We start from the raw sequence: 20,225 nt of genomic DNA on the forward strand, positions 1-20,225 counted from the left end.
CTTTCTCGATCGATTGACGCGTTAAAATGACGTGTTTAGATTGAGTGTTGATTTTGATGTTCCCCATCGATTCCAGTGCAAGGGACTTATAAACTGGTATATTAATTTGAACGGAGAAAATGTCCATGCTACATAACGGTATCTCCAGATTATGCCTGACACACTACAATATAGGTGGTGTTATGTAAGTCAGATATGAACCCGAGTGTGACTCTAAGCTACTATAAGGTGGACGAGGCTGAAAGTCTAGGAGATATCTACAGTTGATTCCTTGAAAAATGATGTAGACAACGACACACTGATCAGTGCTGTGTGGTGCGTTTACCCATGTGACGCTGGTACGTGAATTAAATATCCTATCTGGGAACGCCGGATGCTGCCTAAAAAGCTGTAGGTCCTTTAGCATAATGCTGAATTACGTTTAGCAGTGGTGCCTGACATCATATGCAATGCTGTCTTCAAAGCTATTGATGTCAGCGGTGACGGTAGTGCTGCTCTGCAGTCTACGCTTATTGTGGCTTGTATTACCTGTCGTTATGTTGTTTCCAGCAGAGCACTGTGCTATACAAACCCTAAAGAAACACCCAGACAGTACTATAGACGAAAGTGCTATTTGGCTCCATGATAGTGAGTACATAATAATGGTAAATGAATCATAGATAGGACGTTTAATGCTAGTCACCTTAAGTGGGATCCAATCCGAGCTAAAGAGTATGTCATAAAGGCTTTGTCTGCACTCCACCTCCAGTAACTATTAGACTACAATGGCTAGTACAGGTCCATCCTCAACTAGCGGCTCCCATGCGACAGTGGAGTCATCTGCTAGTATAGGCAGCCGTATCTGCATTTGTGATATGACGCAGGTCTCTGACTCCTAATGTCACCTAGGATATAATAAGCCTCATGTCCATGCTGACCCCAGCCAATAGGTACTCGTCTCCTTACATCAGTATACGTCATAGCCAACCAGTCAGGACGAAAATAAGCCTCATTTCTACATTGCAGTGGAAGCAAAATAAGCTTTGTACGAAGCCAGTGAGTTTTGTACGACCCTGAGCAGGTAGTCAGGTGATGGTTATAATGATTATAAACGCACTATTTTACATCAACCCTAGGATGCACGTATAGCAGCAAATGACATTTGCGAGAATGCCTAAACCTCTTGCGCCTTGTCTCTTTCCGGGGAAAATATATCCATAACATCGAAAACACTTCGCTGACTACCTCGGAGATAGCGGGCCTTATGACTGTTATTCGTCACTAGGAGATCAGGTGGTCCACCTTTGATGATGCCATCACGTTTATTCCAACATGGCATGCAGTAATGGGATATATCAGCACTCTTGGCATATAAATATCACGATGGTCGCGCCCATATTCTATGAAAGAAACAGCATCGACAGTCAATTGCGATTCGAGAATAGTTCGTTTCATCTTTGCACACTCTGTTCTTTTCCGGCCACAGCCTATTATCACATTCCCTGTCAATCATTACAAACCCCTAATTAGCGTCCTCAAAATGATCATCACCTGCCCCAAGGAAGGCGAAGTCGTAGACGTCACCAAGGACTGGACTGTGTGCTGGGAAGATCTTATCGAGTAGGCCTACCAGTCCAATATTTTATTGAACTTAAACACCCAATAACTATTGAAACAGCAGCTGATTGTATACCAGGGCAACTTCTTTTGACATCAGGCTCACCCACCTGACATCCCCACCAGCCGAGAACGTATTCATCACAACCGTGACTAATGCACCTAAAGAGGGACACAAAACCATTCCTGGGGGCCATATTGATGGTATCGCAGGCGGGTAGGCTTAATTCCCTCTACCCAATACCTGTTATCAAGAAGCTAAGGCACAGTATAATATAGTCCCGGATACCGAGTCTGGGCTACTCGTGTTGGAACCGGGGAGCCACCTCTCGCGGAGTCCAAGACCTTCACCGTTCAGAATTGAATGATAACAACGGCGTCGTCCGACTTTGACTTGGAGCAATAGTGATGGGATGGTCCTCTCTCTTTTCTAGTTTTACTAAGTTTTCGCTCTTTAACTACGAAGCCCGGGCTCTGTGTGTCAGCTGATTGCCAACCTTTCAACAAGTTGGCGTAGGTTAGGAAACTATGATAGGATATGCGGGGTTGGGATATCCTTGTCTCTCTGTCATTGTACCTGTCTGTCTCTACTCTTTTTGTCTCTTTTTGACAAGAATGTCAGGTTTTTGTTCGTATCTTCTCAATTCGCAATATAGCTTTACGTTGCCCAATGAATAAGTATGTAACTGCAAGGATGTAGTAAATGTCTCCACACTCCGGGTTTTTCATATTGGTTATTAAACAGCACCTTGACAGAAAGAAGGTGTAATCGTTCAACCACGCCAAGCGCCGAATAGCTAGACTCGAAAGCCTGAAAGGCCACCAGAAAGGAGACACGGCGAATCAGGAACCGTCGAAGGAACTACGAATGTATTCATTGAGGATTGATGAGGTGCAACAGAAGCGTGGGACGATACCAAATCAGGCATAAGCATATTCATGGCGTCGGCAGGGTAGTCGCTTAACACTTCCTAAAGAAAGAGCAAGATATACATAGTATACATGAACGGATCGGCGATTGGACTGACCGACACGCCTATGAGCAGCACGCTTGGAATACGAACCCTTCACCCCAGGGTTGCTAATCTGCTGGACAAATCCTCTTGCAGCCGCCCAAAGCTCTGCCTCCTTATCCTTGCCTACAGTAAGTGATTTAAAGTATCCTTTCGGCTTTATATTGCTTAGTCATGATATCCGGGTTCTATACTTTATATGGTTAATACATTGTATTGTAATCAGTTAGCCAATCATACTACTTACTGAGTCCCACATAAGTCGGAAATGGCATGTATGTACATTTCTTACGAACATCAACAACACAACACGGGGTACAATACGGAAAATGTCACCCCGAGAGTTGTCGGTCCGTTGGCAAATTGGAAACATACGGGATGCGCCATTTTTTCTTCGCTACAGCTACTCACTAACACTGGCATTACTCAAAGAATTGCCGGGCTCGCACCTTGGGGAAGGCACCAATGAGCTATATAGATTCAGCAAGGGGTGCAAGACACATGGACACAGGGTCTGATCATGGTACCTCATAATGTTACACAGCAGGCCGGGATAACCTGAGTCTCTCACTTGTACAACAATCAGCTGAAAACCTGTTCCTTTCTGGTGCAAGGATGGAAGCGTGTCCAAGATCAAGATCCATGCCAGTGGTAGGCTCTATGCTGTGTTGTCCCCAAGCGTCTGAGTTTTGGTCCGCATCATGTATACGATTGGGATTCTGGTCTTCCAGTACGCTTCGGCACAGGGCATAGAGTATCTATGAGACAACAGGATTTACTATGGCTTGGACTTTTGTACATACTAATGCGCAAGGCAGTAGTACTTATCAAAATAATGAAGGTATGCATACCTGAAAGCCAAGTATGGCGGGCTGCATAATATCCACTATAAATTCCCTGGAAAGGTTGCCCGAATACCTCACAGCATCGCCTTACGTTATACAGAATGGCCCAGCATGCCAAAGTGCCAATGCAGTACTGTGCCACCGTCTTGCGAACTGGTGTTCAGCTCCACATGGAATACTACTACTCCCTGTACTGAGATCATGTCACATCCCAGGCCCCAGCCTCCACGTGATTTGTCGACCAGGTGTTCAGATCTTGGAAGAAAGAACTTCCCGGGAGTGGTTGGTGCGTAGGTATCCACGGTCCAATAATACATACCTTTTAGCTAGTAGGCTCCCGAAACAGTTCTAGCCCTGGCTTGCCAAGTTTTAGACGAGATGAAGGCTATAAATGTCACGATTGGCTACTTTGTCTGTGTTACTTAGCCACGAGCGACTTCCATCAAGGGTTTATATTGGTTGACGGAGTGATTTAAAACTCGACCTGAACGTCAGCACCAATAAGAGAAAGGTATGTACTGGGCATTCCAGTAGAGATCGGGAATGCTATGAAACTTTAGTGCCCTCTTACCCATGGATAAGAATAGCACACTGGCATCCAATGCGAATATCTGGGGACCAGGTTTCATTCTCGTAACCTGTCAACACGGGCGGAGCGAATGTTCCTTCTCTGTCGCGGTCGCAATACCCTGAATGCTTTAATGGCGTCGATTATAGAGCCAGCTCGACCAATGCGTAGCTACGCTGTCCTTAATCTTTGTCTCTATATGCAGGGTCAAGATACGAACTACCTGTCAGCTGAATGAATCCCTATACGAGATGTTGCCCCGGGGTCGACGAATTCATGCGCAGGTACCTCCCATGACGACAGGGCTCGGAAAAAATGCCGTTCATCAAGAATGATTCTGAAGTCGATCACAGCCTTCCGAAGGTTATATATTTTGGTAACAACCCCGAAAGTTTGTCTGCCTTGCACAATACCTATCCCACAGCACCTAAAAGAACCATTACGAACTATTAGTTCTGCTCGTAGGGCGTGCTTCGCAATATGAAAGCACTCCTACTTATCCTCTCCGGGACGTTGGGTATTGCCCTGGCTGCATCAGCAGAATGCACTTCGGAAAACGCCTTAGTAAGGAAAGAATGGTATGCTCGGCTCCCTGTCCAGCCTCAGCGGTTGTGTGTTGACATATATCAGGAGAGAGCTCGATTCCGCTGAGCGAAATAACTATGTCGAAGCGTTGTGGTGCCTACGCGATCGCCCGTCTATCCTATCCAACGAGACCTACCCCGGGGTCCGGGACCGATGGGATGACTTTGTTGCGTAAGTCAATATTGATTCCTTGAAATGATTAATTACATCGGCTCATAGACCAAGGACTCATATCAACTACACGAACAACATCCATTTTAATGGGCTTCTTCTTCCATGGCACCGCCAATTCGTCTACCTCTGGGAAGTGGCACTGCGCGAGGAATGTGGATACAACGGCAGCGTACCGTGAGTGGATACTATTACAAATATTACAAATAGTAGAAAGCCCCAACTGAACAAATGCTTCCAGGTATTGGAACTGGGCCCTCGACGCAGACAACATAACCGAGAGCCCAGTATTCGACGGCAGCTCTACCTCGATCTCTGGCAACGGTGTATACGATCCGAACGCACCGGCACCCTGTTCCCCCGGAGGGGTATGCTTCCCCCGAGGAGTTGGCGGGGGTTGTGTCGAGTCGGGACCATTCAAAGACTTACAAGTGCACATGGGACCCATTCCTGCCGCTCTAGTTAAGTCGTACGGTCCGATCCCCGACAGCGCGTGGGACTACAATCCGCGATGTTTATACAGAAACCTGAGCCCGGATATGCTGGCAGCGCTGAATAATCAGACTGTGGTTGATCGAATGCAAGCAGCCACCAACATTAAAGATTGGCTCGCTGTCATGTCCCCGAGTGACCCTAGTGTGTTGAACCCACACAGCGGCGGCCACGGTTCTGTGGGAGGTGCCATGGGTGATTTCTTTGCGTCGCCTCAGGACCCCTCGTTCATGTTGCACCATGCATTTATTGATAGGCTGTGGGCGCAGTGGCAGGATCAGGATCCGGAGAATAGGCGATATGCTGTAAATGGTACTACTATTGTCTATGATCCGCCGGGTGCCCCATTGGTCACGCTTGATACTCTGGTTGAGTTTGGGGCGCTGAATCCCCCTCGGAAGGTTAAGAAAATGATGGATCCGTTGAAGAATGGTTATTGTTACACTTATACTTGATTGCTGGGTTTTCTTAGTTTGAGAACTTGTCATGGTCTTGAATTCATAGAATCCATTCTTCCCCAGTACATTCTCACCTGCATATCTACCCAGAACTTGTAATCAGCTTCTAGAAACAAATGCATTCCAGTTATCTGTCGTTGGATTACTTCAAGTTTGCAAATTACAATTGTGGTCGGGTGCTTAGGTATAGTGAGCATCCAATTTGCTCGTTGAGTACCTCCTGGTACTTCTCCAAGATCTCCCAGATATTATTGGTCTTTTGGCTTCTGACTCCGAAAGCGCGACATTCCGAGAATTATATATGTATATTTACGGAGAATTTCGAGAATGGTTTCCATATCGCAAACTTGAAGACTACTTTTTAGCTATATGTATAGAGTAGATAGCATGAAAGGTGATGATTTTACTGTGGAGAGAATGTACATACAATCTTAAATTGCCGGTCTTGATGAAGACGTACTGGAATTACAAGTTCTAGGCTTAATGCCACTGGACTATGAACATAATATGCACGTACGTAGTAGGGCAAAACGCGAAGGTACGTAATGGCCGAATAGTATTTCCGTATTAAGCAAGGTACCCCCACAGTGGACGCGTGAACCGTGGACTAAGTTCATACGACTAAGCCCAGATAGGCTTGGTGTGCCGCGTTCAACAATTCCACCTACTAATGCTTCTCCAGTGAAGGAGGAAAAAAAACAACAAGCTCCCCAACACTGTCCAATCTTACCTTCCCTGCATATCAACCATTGAATCATAATGGCCAAAGAAAAGTCCTTAACCCCTAGAACCGGACGGGCCGACATCTTCATGAGCATAAAGCCCGAACATATGCACAATATCGCGACTGGCGCAAAGAATCACGAATACCGTCGCTACCTCCTCCCATCGAGCGTTCGTCGCATCTGGTTCTACACATCTGCCCCCATGTCGCGAATCGAACATGTCGCCCGCGTCTCTCCCGGCAAAGTTCCTGGCGAAGTCCCCGAGGACGGCGGGATCGGTAATGAGGACTTCAATGCGGGCAGAAAGGTCTCCAAATACGGCTATGAAATACTTGATCTGTGGAAGTTGAGGGAACCAATCAGCCTGAAACTAGCCATCTCAAAGGGGTTTTTAAAGGGCGCCCCCCAAAAGTATTGTTGGGTTCCAGTTGCCCTCCTAGAGAGCTGCCCAATGGACAGACAGGACCATATCATCTCAAGGGCACCCGAAGAGCGCCCTGTGGAAAAGGAAACGCAACTTGAATTAGAAGAACCCAAGAAAGCGTCCGGTTCGCCCGGGTCAAGGAAGATATCTGAATTCTTTACAAAGTCAGATCCAACGCACTAACAGGAAATGCTGAATCATGGACCGTCATTAACTATTACAAGGAGCATCATCCTGGACGAAGTAAAATGGATTCATGATCTAGTGGTCTAAGCAGAGCCCTTTCTCCGGAAGCAGTTTCATTCCCCGCGATATCAGTTGCCTGTCAAGATAATCAATGGTGTAGCTCCTGAAGAGCATATATGGTTTCTCTACCCAATCCTGGACCTCCCCAAACAGCGCCTCTAGCCCACCTTCAGTCTTCAAAAATGTGTCTGCATCTAGCATGTAGCTACGACCTGCATCGCATAGGTACTTGTATGCACCTTGCTTGACATACAGGCTCTTCGAGAGCTTGACTCCAGACCAATCGAGGACCAGCGGGGCATAGAAGATTATCGGGGCATTTCCTGGATGCTCTAGGAGCCGCCATGTCAGTTGTTCTTGGTAAAAACCGGCGTAGTCTGATCCAGTACACATAATCCACGACGTGTCTGAATCTTGACTGCAGATGAGGATCCGAATGAGATTGCGCAGTGGGGTATTGAACTCGAGCCGTTCTAGATCTTGTGGGGATGTGAGATCAACGTGATGGTCTCCATGATCAGGACACACAAACGTGACCCGCCCGTCTTGATGATATTGATTGTTTACACCGTGTTTATCTGCTATCCCGCATCCTTCCCGCGGACATGATGCACGAATAGCTAGCTTGCCTGTTTCTGGTGACAGATGTGAGCCAAGCTTCTGATGGTGGGCCACGATGTTCCGAAGGATGACGGAAAACGCTGGATTCGAGCGCCAGATATGTTGCGTCTCAATGTCATATGGTATACCCGAAAGGTTAGACAATTGGTCCAGCACCTTTCGGAATGGCGTTTGGTTGGCTCCAAAATCTCCGGTGTGTTTGAGACTCTTCTGATATCGGACCCCGGCGATCACGATCTCCTCTCCTGGAGTCGGGGCGCTCTCCACATAGACGAACTTGGCCCTAATCTCACGCCGAAACTTGGTCTTCAGAGCAGCGGCGAGGGCGAATCCTGTGGCAAAGGTGGTCATATTGCCAAGGTGCGGGCTGCTGTTTGGCTGCGACCCAATGTGGACAACGATCCTCGGCCGAGTGCATTGGTCATCCAGATATCTCATGAGGTTCTGCTTGAAATAATACGACCCACCACCGAAAGGATGGTGGACAACTCCATCATGGGCTATCATGGTGTAAAGGGCAGGAAGTGGCACCAGTATCAATATTATTTGCAGATAGTAGCTAGAAACCGAACACGGCTAGGTACACAAGAGAAGAGAAGTGGAAGGCTGGCGATGATAAGTACCTCGGACGAAATCATATACTTCTCTAGTTTACCCCACCACAGTCACACTATCAGAGCTATTCACGATTTTTTTAGTCTTGAAGATCCTTACATTTGTTGAATAATTATCCAGCCCCTCAGCTGAACCTCAGCTGAACTTCAGCTGACAATCCGCTCCACAATGAACCGCTAAGACTCACCGCCCTTTGTACCTCCGCCGTAATATGACGGAGAGCCTGCCTAGGTAATAAATCCAGCCATAATAAAAATACATGACATTACCGCTACGGGGAGTGGGGCTTGTGTGAGTGAGTGTATGTACTGTACGTATTCATACATTAGCCCTTTCCCTGCAGAGATATACGGGATTCAATAATAGCTATCAATCTAGATAACTATTTGAACAATAAACATTTTCCTTCCCTTAATAAACACAGAGACTTATTCAGTCGTGTGTGAATTAATATCTAGTGTTATAAGTTTATAACTTATATAACTTTTATTCTACAGCTTATATAGTTATATCACTATAAATCTCGAAAGACATCTGTATAACTTCCAATACTATATGGGTAATACATCCATTAGCTTCCTTGTGAATTAGATTGGCTCAGTTATACGAGTAATATCCCGCTGAGCCAGCAAACAAGAAACTCAAGCCGAACTAACAGACATTCCACACTGCAAACATCCCCCTCCTCACCCCAAACAAACTAAAAAAGCACTCTTCCCTTACTATCCCTCCCCTTAACCCTAACGTCCTTAATTCCCATAACCCACACAATAGTCAAGGCCATAAAAGCGATGCCCGCAATCAACATATTCCGTTGACTAACCGCATACGCCCTCTCAATAGCCACACGAGTCGGCGAGCCGACCTCATAGCTCAACTGCACATACAACGAATCATTGATCTCCTTCCACTGCGACTTCATGTCTTCCGGTAAGAACTCCCTCAGCTTCTGGGGTAAGGTGTTTGTCCAAATGGCCCCGGAGATACTGTTGCCAATCGCACCCCCGATACTACCCACCCAGCCTAGAAGGGCTAGCATCGATGCATAATCATTATGTTCTGATGCGGTGGTGACGGCTGTCTGCTCGAGGGCGATGATTGTCCCTGTCCCCAGGCCGATGAGGACCTCGCAGAGACATATGTATCCGATGCTGTGTCCTGGAGATCGGAAGTAGATCATTAGACCGATGGCGAGTAGGTAGACTGGGATTGCGCAGAGGAGGAGCCACTTGAAGCGGCCGGTCCAGCGGACAAGGAAGCCGACGCCGATTAGCCACAGGGGGGATATTAGGTTGGAGATTGCGACTACGTAGCCTGCTTCTGTTAGGGAGACGTGGTATACGACTTGGAGGAAGGAGGTGAAGTAGCTAGCCCAGCAGTCGGCGGCGATGACGTAGGTCAAGTTCAGGAGACAGGTGAATGTCACAGTGCGTGACACGAGGAGGTGGTAAGGGACTAATGGTTTTGAGGCGTAGAAGCGCTCGTAAGCGGCGAAGACTATGATTGTGACTCCGCCGATGACAATCATGCAGATAATATGCGTGGAATGCCATTTCTGGGGCTGGGAGCCTGCGAGTGCGAATGCTAGTAGGAAGAGGGAGAAGCCGGCGATGAGGAGGAGGATGCCGAGAATGTCAAATTCAATGATGTAGTGGCGGATGTTCTGAGCCAAGGAACGGTCTTCGTGGACGGGCGTCAGTGTTTCCGTCTTTTGGGCTTTTCTTTTGGCAAGCTCCCAGATGATGATCAGTGGCACGGTGACGACGGGTAGTAGAATGGCAATAGTGCCGTAGGCCCAGCGCCAGTTGAGTCCGTTGAAGGATGCAGAGAGTGGCGCTCCGGCGAAAGCCATGATAATGTATGGAGATGAGGTGAAGGCAAACGCAAGGGCTCGATCCTGGGCCGTGGAGGTATCCGCGGTCAACACATCTAGGGAGAATATGAGGCCAGTAAGGCCTACAGTGATAAACGCCTTTAGCTGCAATTAGTACAATAGGGCCAAGCAGCATACAGGGCATATACCTGTGCAACGCAATAGATGGTAATATTATGGCAACATGCCATGACGATGAGGCCAATAATAGAAACGAGGAGCATGAGACTCAACGCAATGGTGCGGTCCCATAGATTCAGAAGCTTGGCGATTGGCATAGTGCATGCTGCGCTCATAATGCTGACCACGATTTGTATCACAGGAAGTAGCGAATGATTACTAAAATCGCTAGTGATGTATGGCGCTAGATTGCTTGTCAGGCTTCCATTTAGTGCTCGTACAAAGTACATGAGCCACATGCTACATAGGGTCAGCACGCTTGTCTCATAGCAGTCCATACCAATAATGTGTACTCACCATATATACACTTGGATCAAAGTGCTTTTGGACCATGACTTAGTCACGGCTTCTGCGATACGCACACCATTTTGCTGTTCCGACTCTGGGTCCTGAGGCCCTGTCGCAGTGGGGACCTCATTAGTTGAAGGTGTAACCTTTTCAAGCATCCTCGTGCGATGGATGGATTTTGGTAATTGAAAAAAAAGTTCCCGGATATAATCCAAGACAGCTACAAGGTGTTTTGGGGGGGGGGGGTTAATATTACTTGTAGACGGTCTATGTTGGAATTTGAAGATTCTACCAAGCCCAATCCAACGCTGGATACTAGGCAGAGCCCATTATTTACGTAAGGATTTTGAGACATGTAGAGATCAGGGAATCGAAGGGTCTAGTAAGGTGGCTACGTAGAGTCTGTCTCATAGGCTACCGCGTGCACTAGTGAACACTTAGTATAACTGATATGATCAAGCATCTTATCTTTGGTGGTTGAATGTAACTCAAAATGGCTTTGGGTTACATCGGGCTACTATAAGACCAACTAATTAAGTAATTGGCGCCCACTAGTGCGCAGAGATTAGATTGATAATCTTATCTATTCTTTTTCCACTTTGAAGTTAGGGTACAAGACCGAAAAAGATCAGGCCATCAATTTAATAGCCAGTCCAACCATTCGTCCTAGATGATATCCTGAGCACTGTGTGATGGAAGACAATAGCAGCATCATGCAACCACCGGATTAGTTCTCTATCCTTGTAACTAATATCTCCATCACCGAAATTGTCTAAACTGGCGAGGTACTCTGTGCAGGTTGTCTGCTTTCGAGTTACGGGCTCAAATGGTTTAGCAATCGTATTACGTACAGCAACCTGCATGTTACCAAATCCTTCCCTTTGTTTCCGAGAGTCAAAGTATGCTAGTTTCTGCCCATGCCATGAAACTGCTCTATATGTCTCTCAATCCCTGCATGCTCTCGGAGCTTAGTGTGGGCATCCTCGGTTAGCAACCCATGTTAGGAAATAGTCTGACTCCAGCAAAGCGCCGATACCGCTTCGTTAATCGTATACGGTTAATCGGATAGTAGAATCTCGCGCTCACAGATCAGGCGCCACTGTAGGTCAATCTAGAATGCTTGATGACCAAGGCTATATACCACGCAGGGACCTCAGACGGACTTTGTATAATAGAGTTAGATAGTGATATAAGCTTGACACGTGACTAAACATTTGCCAAACTATTCATTGCAGTAAAAATATAAAGGGAAAGTCGTTAGAGACCATCGACTCAGAAGAATATGATCTAAGATGTAACAACACATAAACCGTGAACCACACCTTTCATAGTAGACTTTTGTTCAAGGCACGGACGTAGCTCCTAGTCAGACAATCATATGTCCATTGGCACAGGACTGGACAGCCTTTTCTTTTGGTTGATAGTTCTGCTGGGTGTATTTTTAGGTCTGCACGTGGACCTTTGTTGGCAAAGAATGGATATATCCGTTGCATCTTCATGAGGGAGACTTTCCATATGCGCATTATTTATGCACACTTGTTCGCGCGAAAATGCAGGTCGCAATGAATGAATTCCTTAGATTTCAAGCAAAATCGGAATAAAATTACGATATATATTAACATCGTTGGGAAGTATATGGAAGAGATTGTAAGGCAGGATTATATATCCCTAGGTTATCTATTGTCTCTAAACTGGCATGATGTTTATATAATATCACCGAAAATCTAACTAACAGTTATATCTTTAAATTATACCCCCGCACGATTGACTCGGCCTCGATGCCTGGTACACTTGGAGCTGCCTCGGGAAAGCTTCCTCGGTATCACCCAACCTACCCCACATCTTGGCCTTGGATTGCGGTCCGAGCGCGTCAATTATTAGCATACAAAGTTGTGCTCGAAGGAAGGCCAGAGGAATTCAGCTTGACCAAAACAGCCAACAACATGTCCTTCTCATCAGCTGCCGACTTTGATAGCGTAGGTGCACCCCTTATCTCCTGGATTCCGCCTATTCAGTCCCTACTGACTGGTGAAGGCACTTGCAACCGTCCGGGCATCATTTGCGCGTGGGAAGACCAAGGATAAAAAATGGCGTAAACGGCAATTGCAGCAGGCATGGTGGATGATCGAGGACAACAAAGAGCGCATGCAGAAGGCCCTGCACAAGGATCTCAACAAGCATCTGCAAGAGACAATGCCATTCGAGGTGGCGGGCTGTCATGCTGATATCCTGTATAACCTGGAGCATCTCGATGAGTGGACACGAGACGAGAAACCGGAACGGACCAACCCTCTCAACTTCCTGGGTGGTGCAACGGTCCGCAAGGAACCCAAGGGGATAGCTTTGATCATTGGGGCATGGAACTTCCCCTTCACTCTCCTCTTGGGCCCCATGTTCGATGCCATCGCGGCGGGATGTGCCGTCATCGTGAAGCCGTCGGATGTTGCTACTGCATGCCAGGATTTGTTGATGGAGATTATCCCGAAATATCTGGACACCGATGCCATCCGATGTATCTCAGCGGGAGCTAAGGAGATGGGCTACATTCTGGAGCACCGTTTCGACCATATCTTCTATACGGGATCTGCAGCCGTGGCCAAATTTATTACTGCTGCTGCAGCCAAGCACTTGACACCCGTCACGCTGGAGCTGGGAGGACAAGGCCCGGCCATCGTCTGTCCTTCGGCGGATATCAAACTCGCCGCCAAGCGGATTGCAGCAACCAAATTTATGAACGCCGGTCAGGTAAGGCCCTCACTATCCTCTTTCTTTTGCTCATTTCGGCCAATTAGCATTGTGTCGGTTCCAGGGAAGGGAGCTAAGTGCATCTATTTCAACTAGATCTGCCTTAACGTTAACCATGTCTTTGTCCATCCATCTGTGCGTCGTGAATTTGTCGATCATCTCATGCATTACTTCGACATATTCCTCGGCGGAGCCCCAGAGCTGTTACCAAAATACTACACACACATCATCAACGAACGCAATTTTGATCGTCTCGAGCGGCTGTTGCAGAATACCTCCGGCAACGTAGTTTATAGTGGACAACGAAACAGAGATGATCTCTCCTTCAGCCCCACAATCGTGACCGAGATTGAAATCGGAGACAGTCTCCTCTCGGAGGAGCTCTTTGGACCCATATTACCTATCATCGACGCAGACCTCGACACCGCGATATCCGTAATTAACAGCATGGATCATCCGCTGGCCATTTACGGGTTTAGCCGGTTACAGAAGGACAAGGACCGAATCCTGGCCGAAACGTTGTCCGGTGGCGTGACGTTCAACGACTGCATGCTTCACGTAGCTGCAAAGGGTGCCCCGTTCGGCGGCGTTGGTAACTCTGGCATGGGCAAGTACCATGGCCCATATGGTTTCCTCGAATTCACGCACCTGCGCACGCACATTGATCCTCCCACGTGGATGGAGAAGCTAATGAGCGCACGCTATCCCCCATACACGTCCGACAAACTCCGCAAGCTCTACCAGCCTGCCAAGGCACCTTTCGATCGCCAGGGGAACAAAGTGCGCTGGACATGGGGCTGGCTGTATGTACTTGCCTTTGTCGTTGCCGGCTCAGTGGCGGCGCGGACAGGGCTCTTCAATACGTTGGTGAACTCTGGCTTATTGGCGCGCTAGGAATCGATCTCGAATCTAGTCGGCATGAGCGAACCTGCCTCTAGATGCGGTTCTCGTGCTTATAGTCTTTCGCATCGTTCTTTGTATGACATATAGGATAAGCTGGTCTATATCTGTAATAGCTATGTATTTATTCGTTTCAATCCCATTACTCATCATCCTGGTCGGTAAAACATTGTAGATGCTGTTCCTTCGCCCATGACTGCATGTTCAGTGAAAATGTAAGCCATCGCTCTCCGTTCATCCATCCTCATCATTTATGATATGACTACATAGCCGGCTCATATAAATTCGCCCTCCAAGTCCTGCTGTCCAGTTACTACACAGTAGAGAAGTTGCAATCGCCAAAAGTAGCACAGACTGCCTCATTTCGTATCCTGTTCCATGCTTCATGAGACATCACCCTCATACTTTTTACCAGAGTGGCGCATCAAGACTGTATAGTATCTGTGTCCAACTCGAAAAGCGAGCATCGCATAGTTTAAGCAAATGCCACAACTAGAAATCCACATGGGAAATGACTTTCCCAAGGTCTATGAGCACTACACTCGGTCAGGAATTCCCCCAAGGGAACGAGCATGTGCAACACCGCGGTCCGCGGTCCTCGGGTCTCTCATATTAATCCCGAGCCAAAAAATACTGGATTATGCGAAATCTCATAACATATCCCTTCACTTGAGAATCATGTAGGGTGCAAAAGCAATACAATATCAAGTTGAATATTCCATGAACTGTTTCCTAGGGACTCATTTATGGCTTCAGTTTCTACAGCACATCAAGGTTGGCGGTAAATGCCATGAGTATTATTAAATGTAAATGTCAGTCTAGCATGTTTACTGTAAACCAGCCCAGTCCCAAGCCTTTTGCGGCTTATTCTTTTTTATCTGAGGAGGTGCGCAAGCTTCCACCTTCGCAGAGTTACCCTCGAAATACCTCCTCAGGGTCTCTTTCTTATTTATCTTCTCTGACACAGACCGGGGTAGAGTTTCCTCTTCGCCGAGTACCCGAAGCTTAGTAGGAAGCGTATATACAGGCAGGCTATGGGCAAGGTCGCTCCGCACACCATTCAAAGAAACATTAGCTACCGCCGCTACTCGTGGTCTGATTACAACAGCGATCTGGTTGGCGCAGGATGGATCTGGTACTGCGACGACAACAACCTCAACCACGTATGGGAGTGCCATTAACGCAGCTTCGACTTTTAAAGCTGGTACTCGATAAGAGTTAGACCTGGATGACTATTTGTAAATTAGCTTCACTTTCTACGACTTTTGCCAACTTCTTGAGGGAAAAGAAAACGGTCACACGTACAATCAGAAGACGCTCGCCCATCGAAAATGAATTCGTCGCCTTCCATATGTGCGAGATCTCCTGTCCGATAGAACCCGTCTTTGTTGAACGCGGCCTGAGTCGCTGCTTCATTGTTCAGGTACCTAATGGCAGACAGCAAGGCTATTAGCACCCACAGAAGAATCGAAGGACGCAGAGAAAGGGAAAGGTTAACGGACGTTTTCATGGTTCTGAGGCCTTTTATCAAGGGTTCCCCAGCGGTACCTTTGGAAAGCTTCATTTGCACGTCGGGAAGCGGCCTGCCTATCGATGACTATTACACAGTCAGCGGTCCTGGAAGGAATATGTGAGAGGTGGAGGAATTGGATCCTTCCTGACATACGTTGCTAGTAGCACGAGGCAACATACTGATCATTCCTCCTGCCTCTGTTACACCATATCCCATCACGGTTGGTACATGATGCATTAACTCAGTCTAGAACTCCAATAAAATCTCATACGAACTACCGGGATAGCTGAATATCAATATAGAATTGGGCTGAAAACCTTTCACTCATTTTGCCATCCTATTGTTGTAATTGCTGGGGTGATCGTCCAATAATAAACTCTAACTAGTGCTAGTTACTAACAGGTTTTCTAGATTGATCGTACAATTATACTACGTAGTAATGGAATCAGAAGCGAGCGGCCCACATAGGGAAGCTGAGTTTCTAAATGAACAATTTGACCTCGCCACGGATCAGGACCTTAAACCCATAAAACCCACCAAGAACCCAGTTCAGTATAAGGATATATAAAAACAATGATTAAGACGCATAAAGGTACTTCAATATTAATAATTTTCGAAATAGGTTGTATACTTCCTAATTATAAACGGGTACCCGCGAGCAACCTTAGACCTCGCCAAGAAACATGTTCGGGTTGGACCCAACCCTACATAATGGTAGGACCAACGCCCGCAGAAACGCTCACAAAAATGTAATACACGCCCAACCAAGGAAGGATTTCCTGTGCTAAACATGATAAACCTGGAAGAAAGGCCCACCAGTGACGAGAGTTGCAAGTCTCGATTACATTTTAGCCCAGATCCACAGGCGATCCCTACTGTGTAAGCGAACTGGTGTTGGTGCTAGAGCGAGCTGCGTCTCCACTTCCTGGGCATCTGCGGAGTAATTAAACATGGCGTGTGCGTAATGTAGTCCACCATTCCAATTCAGGGAAACTTTCAAATATCTATGTGCTAAGTCAACATGGAATGATTCAAGGAGTGGCCAAAAACAAAAACAGAGAAAAGAGAACAGTCTCATCTGCTGACAGGTCTCTCCTTGCAATCATTACTACGTGGTCATCACTTGCGTTTGAAGACCCTAGAATGGTCGAAACACAGCACAGCCATGTTAGGAAGGGGGAACCATGACTGGAGCTTAATTTCTCCGAATGTGAGATGAGTCCTGTGGAGATATCGGCCGCCGTCCAAGTTGCCTGGGGGGTGGTACTAGGGGTTTTTAACGGCCTCTGAAGAGGTACAGTTTGGATTCATTTCTCAGAAGGACGGCGGCGCCGGGTCCTTGGAAACCAGGCTATCTGTCCGTCACTTGATGCTGGACAACTATAGATCGGCTTTCCAGACTACACAGCAGATTACCGTGTTTCAGGACCAGGGGCTCGCAGAGATGGACAGTATCATGGTTCAGGATTCGAATTGGGAGACATTCCTCGCGAGTAAGATAGAACCCATAGAGGTATAGTCACACCAGCCATGTTTTAATTGAAAGCCTGGTGGGATATGATAACTGACTGTGGAATTGTATATAGCATTAGCGCACAATTTCTCAAGTTGATATCAATGGAGAGACCATAAGTATTCTAGCTAATACAACCAAGACATGTTTCTCAGGGGACAATGGCGCTCAACTCAACATGACGAGAACGTTTCGATATATTCTATCCCAAATTATGCACTAGCCTGATGTGCGTCTAGGTGATTTTCAACTGATTACCCCGGAGAAAACTTGCCTGTGCTAGTGGAACCCTCCCATCCCCATGCAAAAAGTCTCTTGCATTCACGAGGCGATCCTTGGAAACCGTGCAAGGAATCCTGATCTGCTGGCAGTAAGCGCCTGGGACGGAGACCTCACATACCTTGACTTGGATCGTTTATCCTCTCTTTTAGCCAAATATCTATGTGCATCAGGATTGCCCCCAAAAACGATTGTGCCGCTTTGCTTCGAGAAGTCTAAGTGGGCAATTGTGGCCGTGTTAGGAGTTCTTCGTGCTGGTGCAGCATACGTGTTTGTGGATCCATGTTTCCCTCACGCTCGCATGAGAGTTATCTGTGAAGATATAGGAGCGTGGACGATGCTTTGCTCCGCCAAGAACATACCCCAGGCAATAGAGCTAGTTGATCAGCCTATCGTGGTCCAAACAGTTGTAAAGGAGACGACGAAGGACTTGTCAGCAGAGCTCCCATCAGTCAAGATCCTGGATCCCGTATATAACAGTAAGTAATTATTTTGCACGGCCTAAATATATCCTACTTTAGATACCAACTATAATAATTTTTTTACTCTTCTATATTTAAGAAGCAAAACACTTCAAGAGAGAACAAGTAGATAACAGATTCTACAATAATACAAGATATCAGGTTAAAAGAGTAAAAGAGAAGTTAAGGGAAGAACAACTTCGTATCTTTTGTCTAGGAGATAGCCGTGGGAGCTCTGTTTTCTTAAAGCTATACTATCTGTCTTATAATAGATATATTATTGATATCTAAGTAAAGCAGCTAGGAAAACAGTATAGATACAAAGAGATACTAAGGATCAAGGGTAAGTATTAGTATTGAAAAGATAAGCAAATTAATATAAAAGGGTGAGTAAATTATCTTTGAGAGTAATTAAATTATCTGACTTATTCAGCTCACCCTCTTAAAATGGCAATGGCCGAAAGAGGAAAGAAAAGTTTCCCCGTAGATTTTTGAACGATAAAAATGCCTACCTAAAACAGCTAGTCCGCGGAACTCTTGGCTCAAGCCAGGGATGGATTATCGCTAGGGCTACACTCATTAGTCCAACCCACCCCAGTAGGACATCCTTGATATCATGTCAACTCCCCTCCGAGCCTTCTCACGAGGACTGGAGCTCACTGGCAAAAGCAAACAAAAGTACACACTATTAGAGCCACTACTCCACCGCGAAGACAAACCGTGCAATGTCTGGAGCGCTGCACGAGAAAACGACCCCACAGATCAGTTCATTATCAAACAGCCGGATAGCGACGATGGTCCCGAATGGCCTTATTTCACTAAGGAGATGGAAATGCAAGAGCTTTTCCGGAGATCACACTATATTCGGCGAATAGTCGATGTAATCCCGCTATCGTTAGATTCTGAACCTCCATGTATGGTCCTGGAAGCTTTTGAGGAGTCTCTTTGGAGCGCACGATTGCGTCGTCCATTTTCATTGGGAGAGATTCGGTCTGTTATGAGATCTGTTGCTGTTGGGTTGGGAATTATTCACTGTAAAAATCTTGTTCATACTGGTTCGTTGCCTAGACATTATGTGTCTATTGATACTATGTGTGTATGCACTGACGCTTATGTTAGATCTGAAAATGGAGAATATCCTTGTCACGGGATTTGATAACGACACGCCCGGCGATGGTGAGATCTTGGTAACGAAGATTGCTGATCTGGGAATGGGTGCGTTATCCCCGTTCGCGGCTTGATTTGGGTCCCGCAAAGTGGACTAACGGAGCCTTAGTTCGACCGCCGTCCCAAGGCCCCATTACCTCTATCACATATCGGAGCCCAGAAGTGTACTTCAACAAGCCTTGGACAACAGCTACGGATATATGGTCTTGGGGCATTGTGGTATATCCTATACTCCTTCCATAGTCCCTCCATAGTACTCACGGAAGTCAACACTGACTCATCTACACAGTATCTTCACCTACTCCAGGCTCATGCTGACTTTAACAACCCTGGAATGTTCGACTCCTTGAAGGTCGAAGGCTCTTTTGCTGACACGGAAGACGCCTTCCGAGCAGCCATGGCTCATGAGTTTGGACTTCATTCGGTTGAGTATTACACCTCAGATTCTGTTAGTCGGGAGCTATTGCCGCCCAAGGATGAAACAAGGACTGAGCTGGATCACTGGACGATCAAGTTGTTGAACCTTGGTATACCTAAGAAGGATATTGAGGCTGTACATGCGGCGCTCAATCCAGTGCCTGGCTTACGGCCGACTGCTATGGATCTTCTTGAATTTGGCTACGTATAAAAGACAGTCATGTCGATGGGGTAGCAATCTTCCAGTAAGGATTATATATGCGCAGTCAACTTAAGACTGATTCTGCAGTTTCTTTTCAGTCCGCTTTAACACGATGAATATCTGTTTTGAAGAAGAGAATGTGTTACCCCATGTTAATATACGATGTCAAATAAAGAATAGAAAACAACGAAGTCCCACTCAATAAACACCAGTAATGAGAATAAGTTATATGCGTACAAAAAGAATCCAACACCACCTAATATACAAAAGTACAAAACCTAACGTTGATACAATCTGTCCACACCCAAACCCAACCCCAAGAAAAAAA

General features: G+C 46.6%; 9 protein-coding genes across 9 annotated transcripts; 6 read left to right on the forward strand and 3 right to left on the reverse strand.

Moving 5' to 3' along the window:
* The first annotated feature begins 1,423 nt into the window (after positions 1 to 1,423).
* Positions 1,424 to 2,118, forward strand: BDV27DRAFT_138874 (uncharacterized protein). Its single transcript, XM_032069332.1, has 3 exons — positions 1,424 to 1,599; positions 1,676 to 1,813; positions 1,876 to 2,118. The coding sequence occupies exons 1-3, from the start codon at positions 1,520 to 1,522 to the stop codon at positions 1,958 to 1,960; spliced, it is 303 nt and encodes a 100-aa protein (XP_031920773.1). The 5' UTR covers positions 1,424 to 1,519; the 3' UTR covers positions 1,961 to 2,118.
* Positions 2,119 to 4,443: 2,325 nt separating this feature from the next.
* Positions 4,444 to 5,816, forward strand: BDV27DRAFT_81766 (tyrosinase family protein). Its single transcript, XM_032077678.1, has 4 exons — positions 4,444 to 4,600; positions 4,653 to 4,778; positions 4,833 to 4,955; positions 5,020 to 5,816. The coding sequence occupies exons 1-4, from the start codon at positions 4,503 to 4,505 to the stop codon at positions 5,723 to 5,725; spliced, it is 1,053 nt and encodes a 350-aa protein (XP_031920774.1). The 5' UTR covers positions 4,444 to 4,502; the 3' UTR covers positions 5,726 to 5,816.
* Positions 5,817 to 6,453: 637 nt separating this feature from the next.
* Positions 6,454 to 7,099, forward strand: BDV27DRAFT_81769 (uncharacterized protein). The gene has a single exon (XM_032077679.1). It carries the CDS (start codon positions 6,488 to 6,490, stop codon positions 7,058 to 7,060), a length of 573 nt encoding a protein of 190 aa, XP_031920775.1. The 5' UTR covers positions 6,454 to 6,487; the 3' UTR covers positions 7,061 to 7,099.
* On the reverse strand, positions 6,454 to 8,392 carry BDV27DRAFT_138877 (uncharacterized protein). Its single transcript, XM_032069333.1, has one exon. It carries the CDS (start codon positions 8,249 to 8,251, stop codon positions 7,139 to 7,141), a length of 1,113 nt encoding a protein of 370 aa, XP_031920776.1. The 5' UTR covers positions 8,252 to 8,392; the 3' UTR covers positions 6,454 to 7,138.
* Positions 8,393 to 9,059: 667 nt separating this feature from the next.
* Positions 9,060 to 10,902, reverse strand: BDV27DRAFT_170216 (major facilitator superfamily domain-containing protein; the record flags this gene model as incomplete). Its single annotated transcript, XM_032075238.1, has 3 exons — positions 10,710 to 10,902; positions 10,382 to 10,652; positions 9,060 to 10,331 (listed from the first exon to the last, which is right to left on the reverse strand). Exons 1-3 carry the CDS (start codon positions 10,856 to 10,858, stop codon positions 9,060 to 9,062), a joined length of 1,692 nt encoding a protein of 563 aa, XP_031920777.1. The 5' UTR covers positions 10,859 to 10,902.
* A 1,576-nt stretch (positions 10,903 to 12,478) lies between these two features.
* BDV27DRAFT_164282 (aldehyde dehydrogenase family protein) lies at positions 12,479 to 14,339 on the forward strand (the record flags this gene model as incomplete). The annotated part of the gene is made up of 3 exons (XM_032073669.1): positions 12,479 to 12,676; positions 12,735 to 13,445; positions 13,542 to 14,339. 3 exons carry the CDS (start codon positions 12,479 to 12,481, stop codon positions 14,337 to 14,339), a joined length of 1,707 nt encoding a protein of 568 aa, XP_031920778.1.
* Positions 14,340 to 15,172: 833 nt separating this feature from the next.
* On the reverse strand, positions 15,173 to 16,074 carry BDV27DRAFT_164283 (uncharacterized protein; the record flags this gene model as incomplete). Its single annotated transcript, XM_032073670.1, has 4 exons — positions 15,173 to 15,546; positions 15,651 to 15,772; positions 15,848 to 15,942; positions 16,012 to 16,074. 4 exons carry the CDS (start codon positions 16,072 to 16,074, stop codon positions 15,173 to 15,175), a joined length of 654 nt encoding a protein of 217 aa, XP_031920779.1.
* Positions 16,075 to 17,672: 1,598 nt separating this feature from the next.
* On the forward strand, positions 17,673 to 18,137 carry BDV27DRAFT_164284 (uncharacterized protein; the record flags this gene model as incomplete). The annotated part of the gene is made up of 1 exon (XM_032073671.1): positions 17,673 to 18,137. One exon carries the CDS (start codon positions 17,673 to 17,675, stop codon positions 18,135 to 18,137), a length of 465 nt encoding a protein of 154 aa, XP_031920780.1.
* Positions 18,138 to 18,727: 590 nt separating this feature from the next.
* On the forward strand, positions 18,728 to 19,906 carry BDV27DRAFT_164285 (serine/threonine protein kinase; the record flags this gene model as incomplete). Its single annotated transcript, XM_032073672.1, has 4 exons — positions 18,728 to 19,166; positions 19,231 to 19,326; positions 19,388 to 19,497; positions 19,568 to 19,906. 4 exons carry the CDS (start codon positions 18,728 to 18,730, stop codon positions 19,904 to 19,906), a joined length of 984 nt encoding a protein of 327 aa, XP_031920781.1.
* Positions 19,907 to 20,225: the final 319 nt, after the last annotated feature.

This window comes from Aspergillus caelatus, assembly GCF_009193585.1.
Source record: "Aspergillus caelatus strain CBS 763.97 unplaced genomic scaffold BDV27scaffold_414, whole genome shotgun sequence".
Taxonomy (NCBI): Eukaryota; Fungi; Ascomycota; class Eurotiomycetes; order Eurotiales; family Aspergillaceae; genus Aspergillus; species Aspergillus caelatus.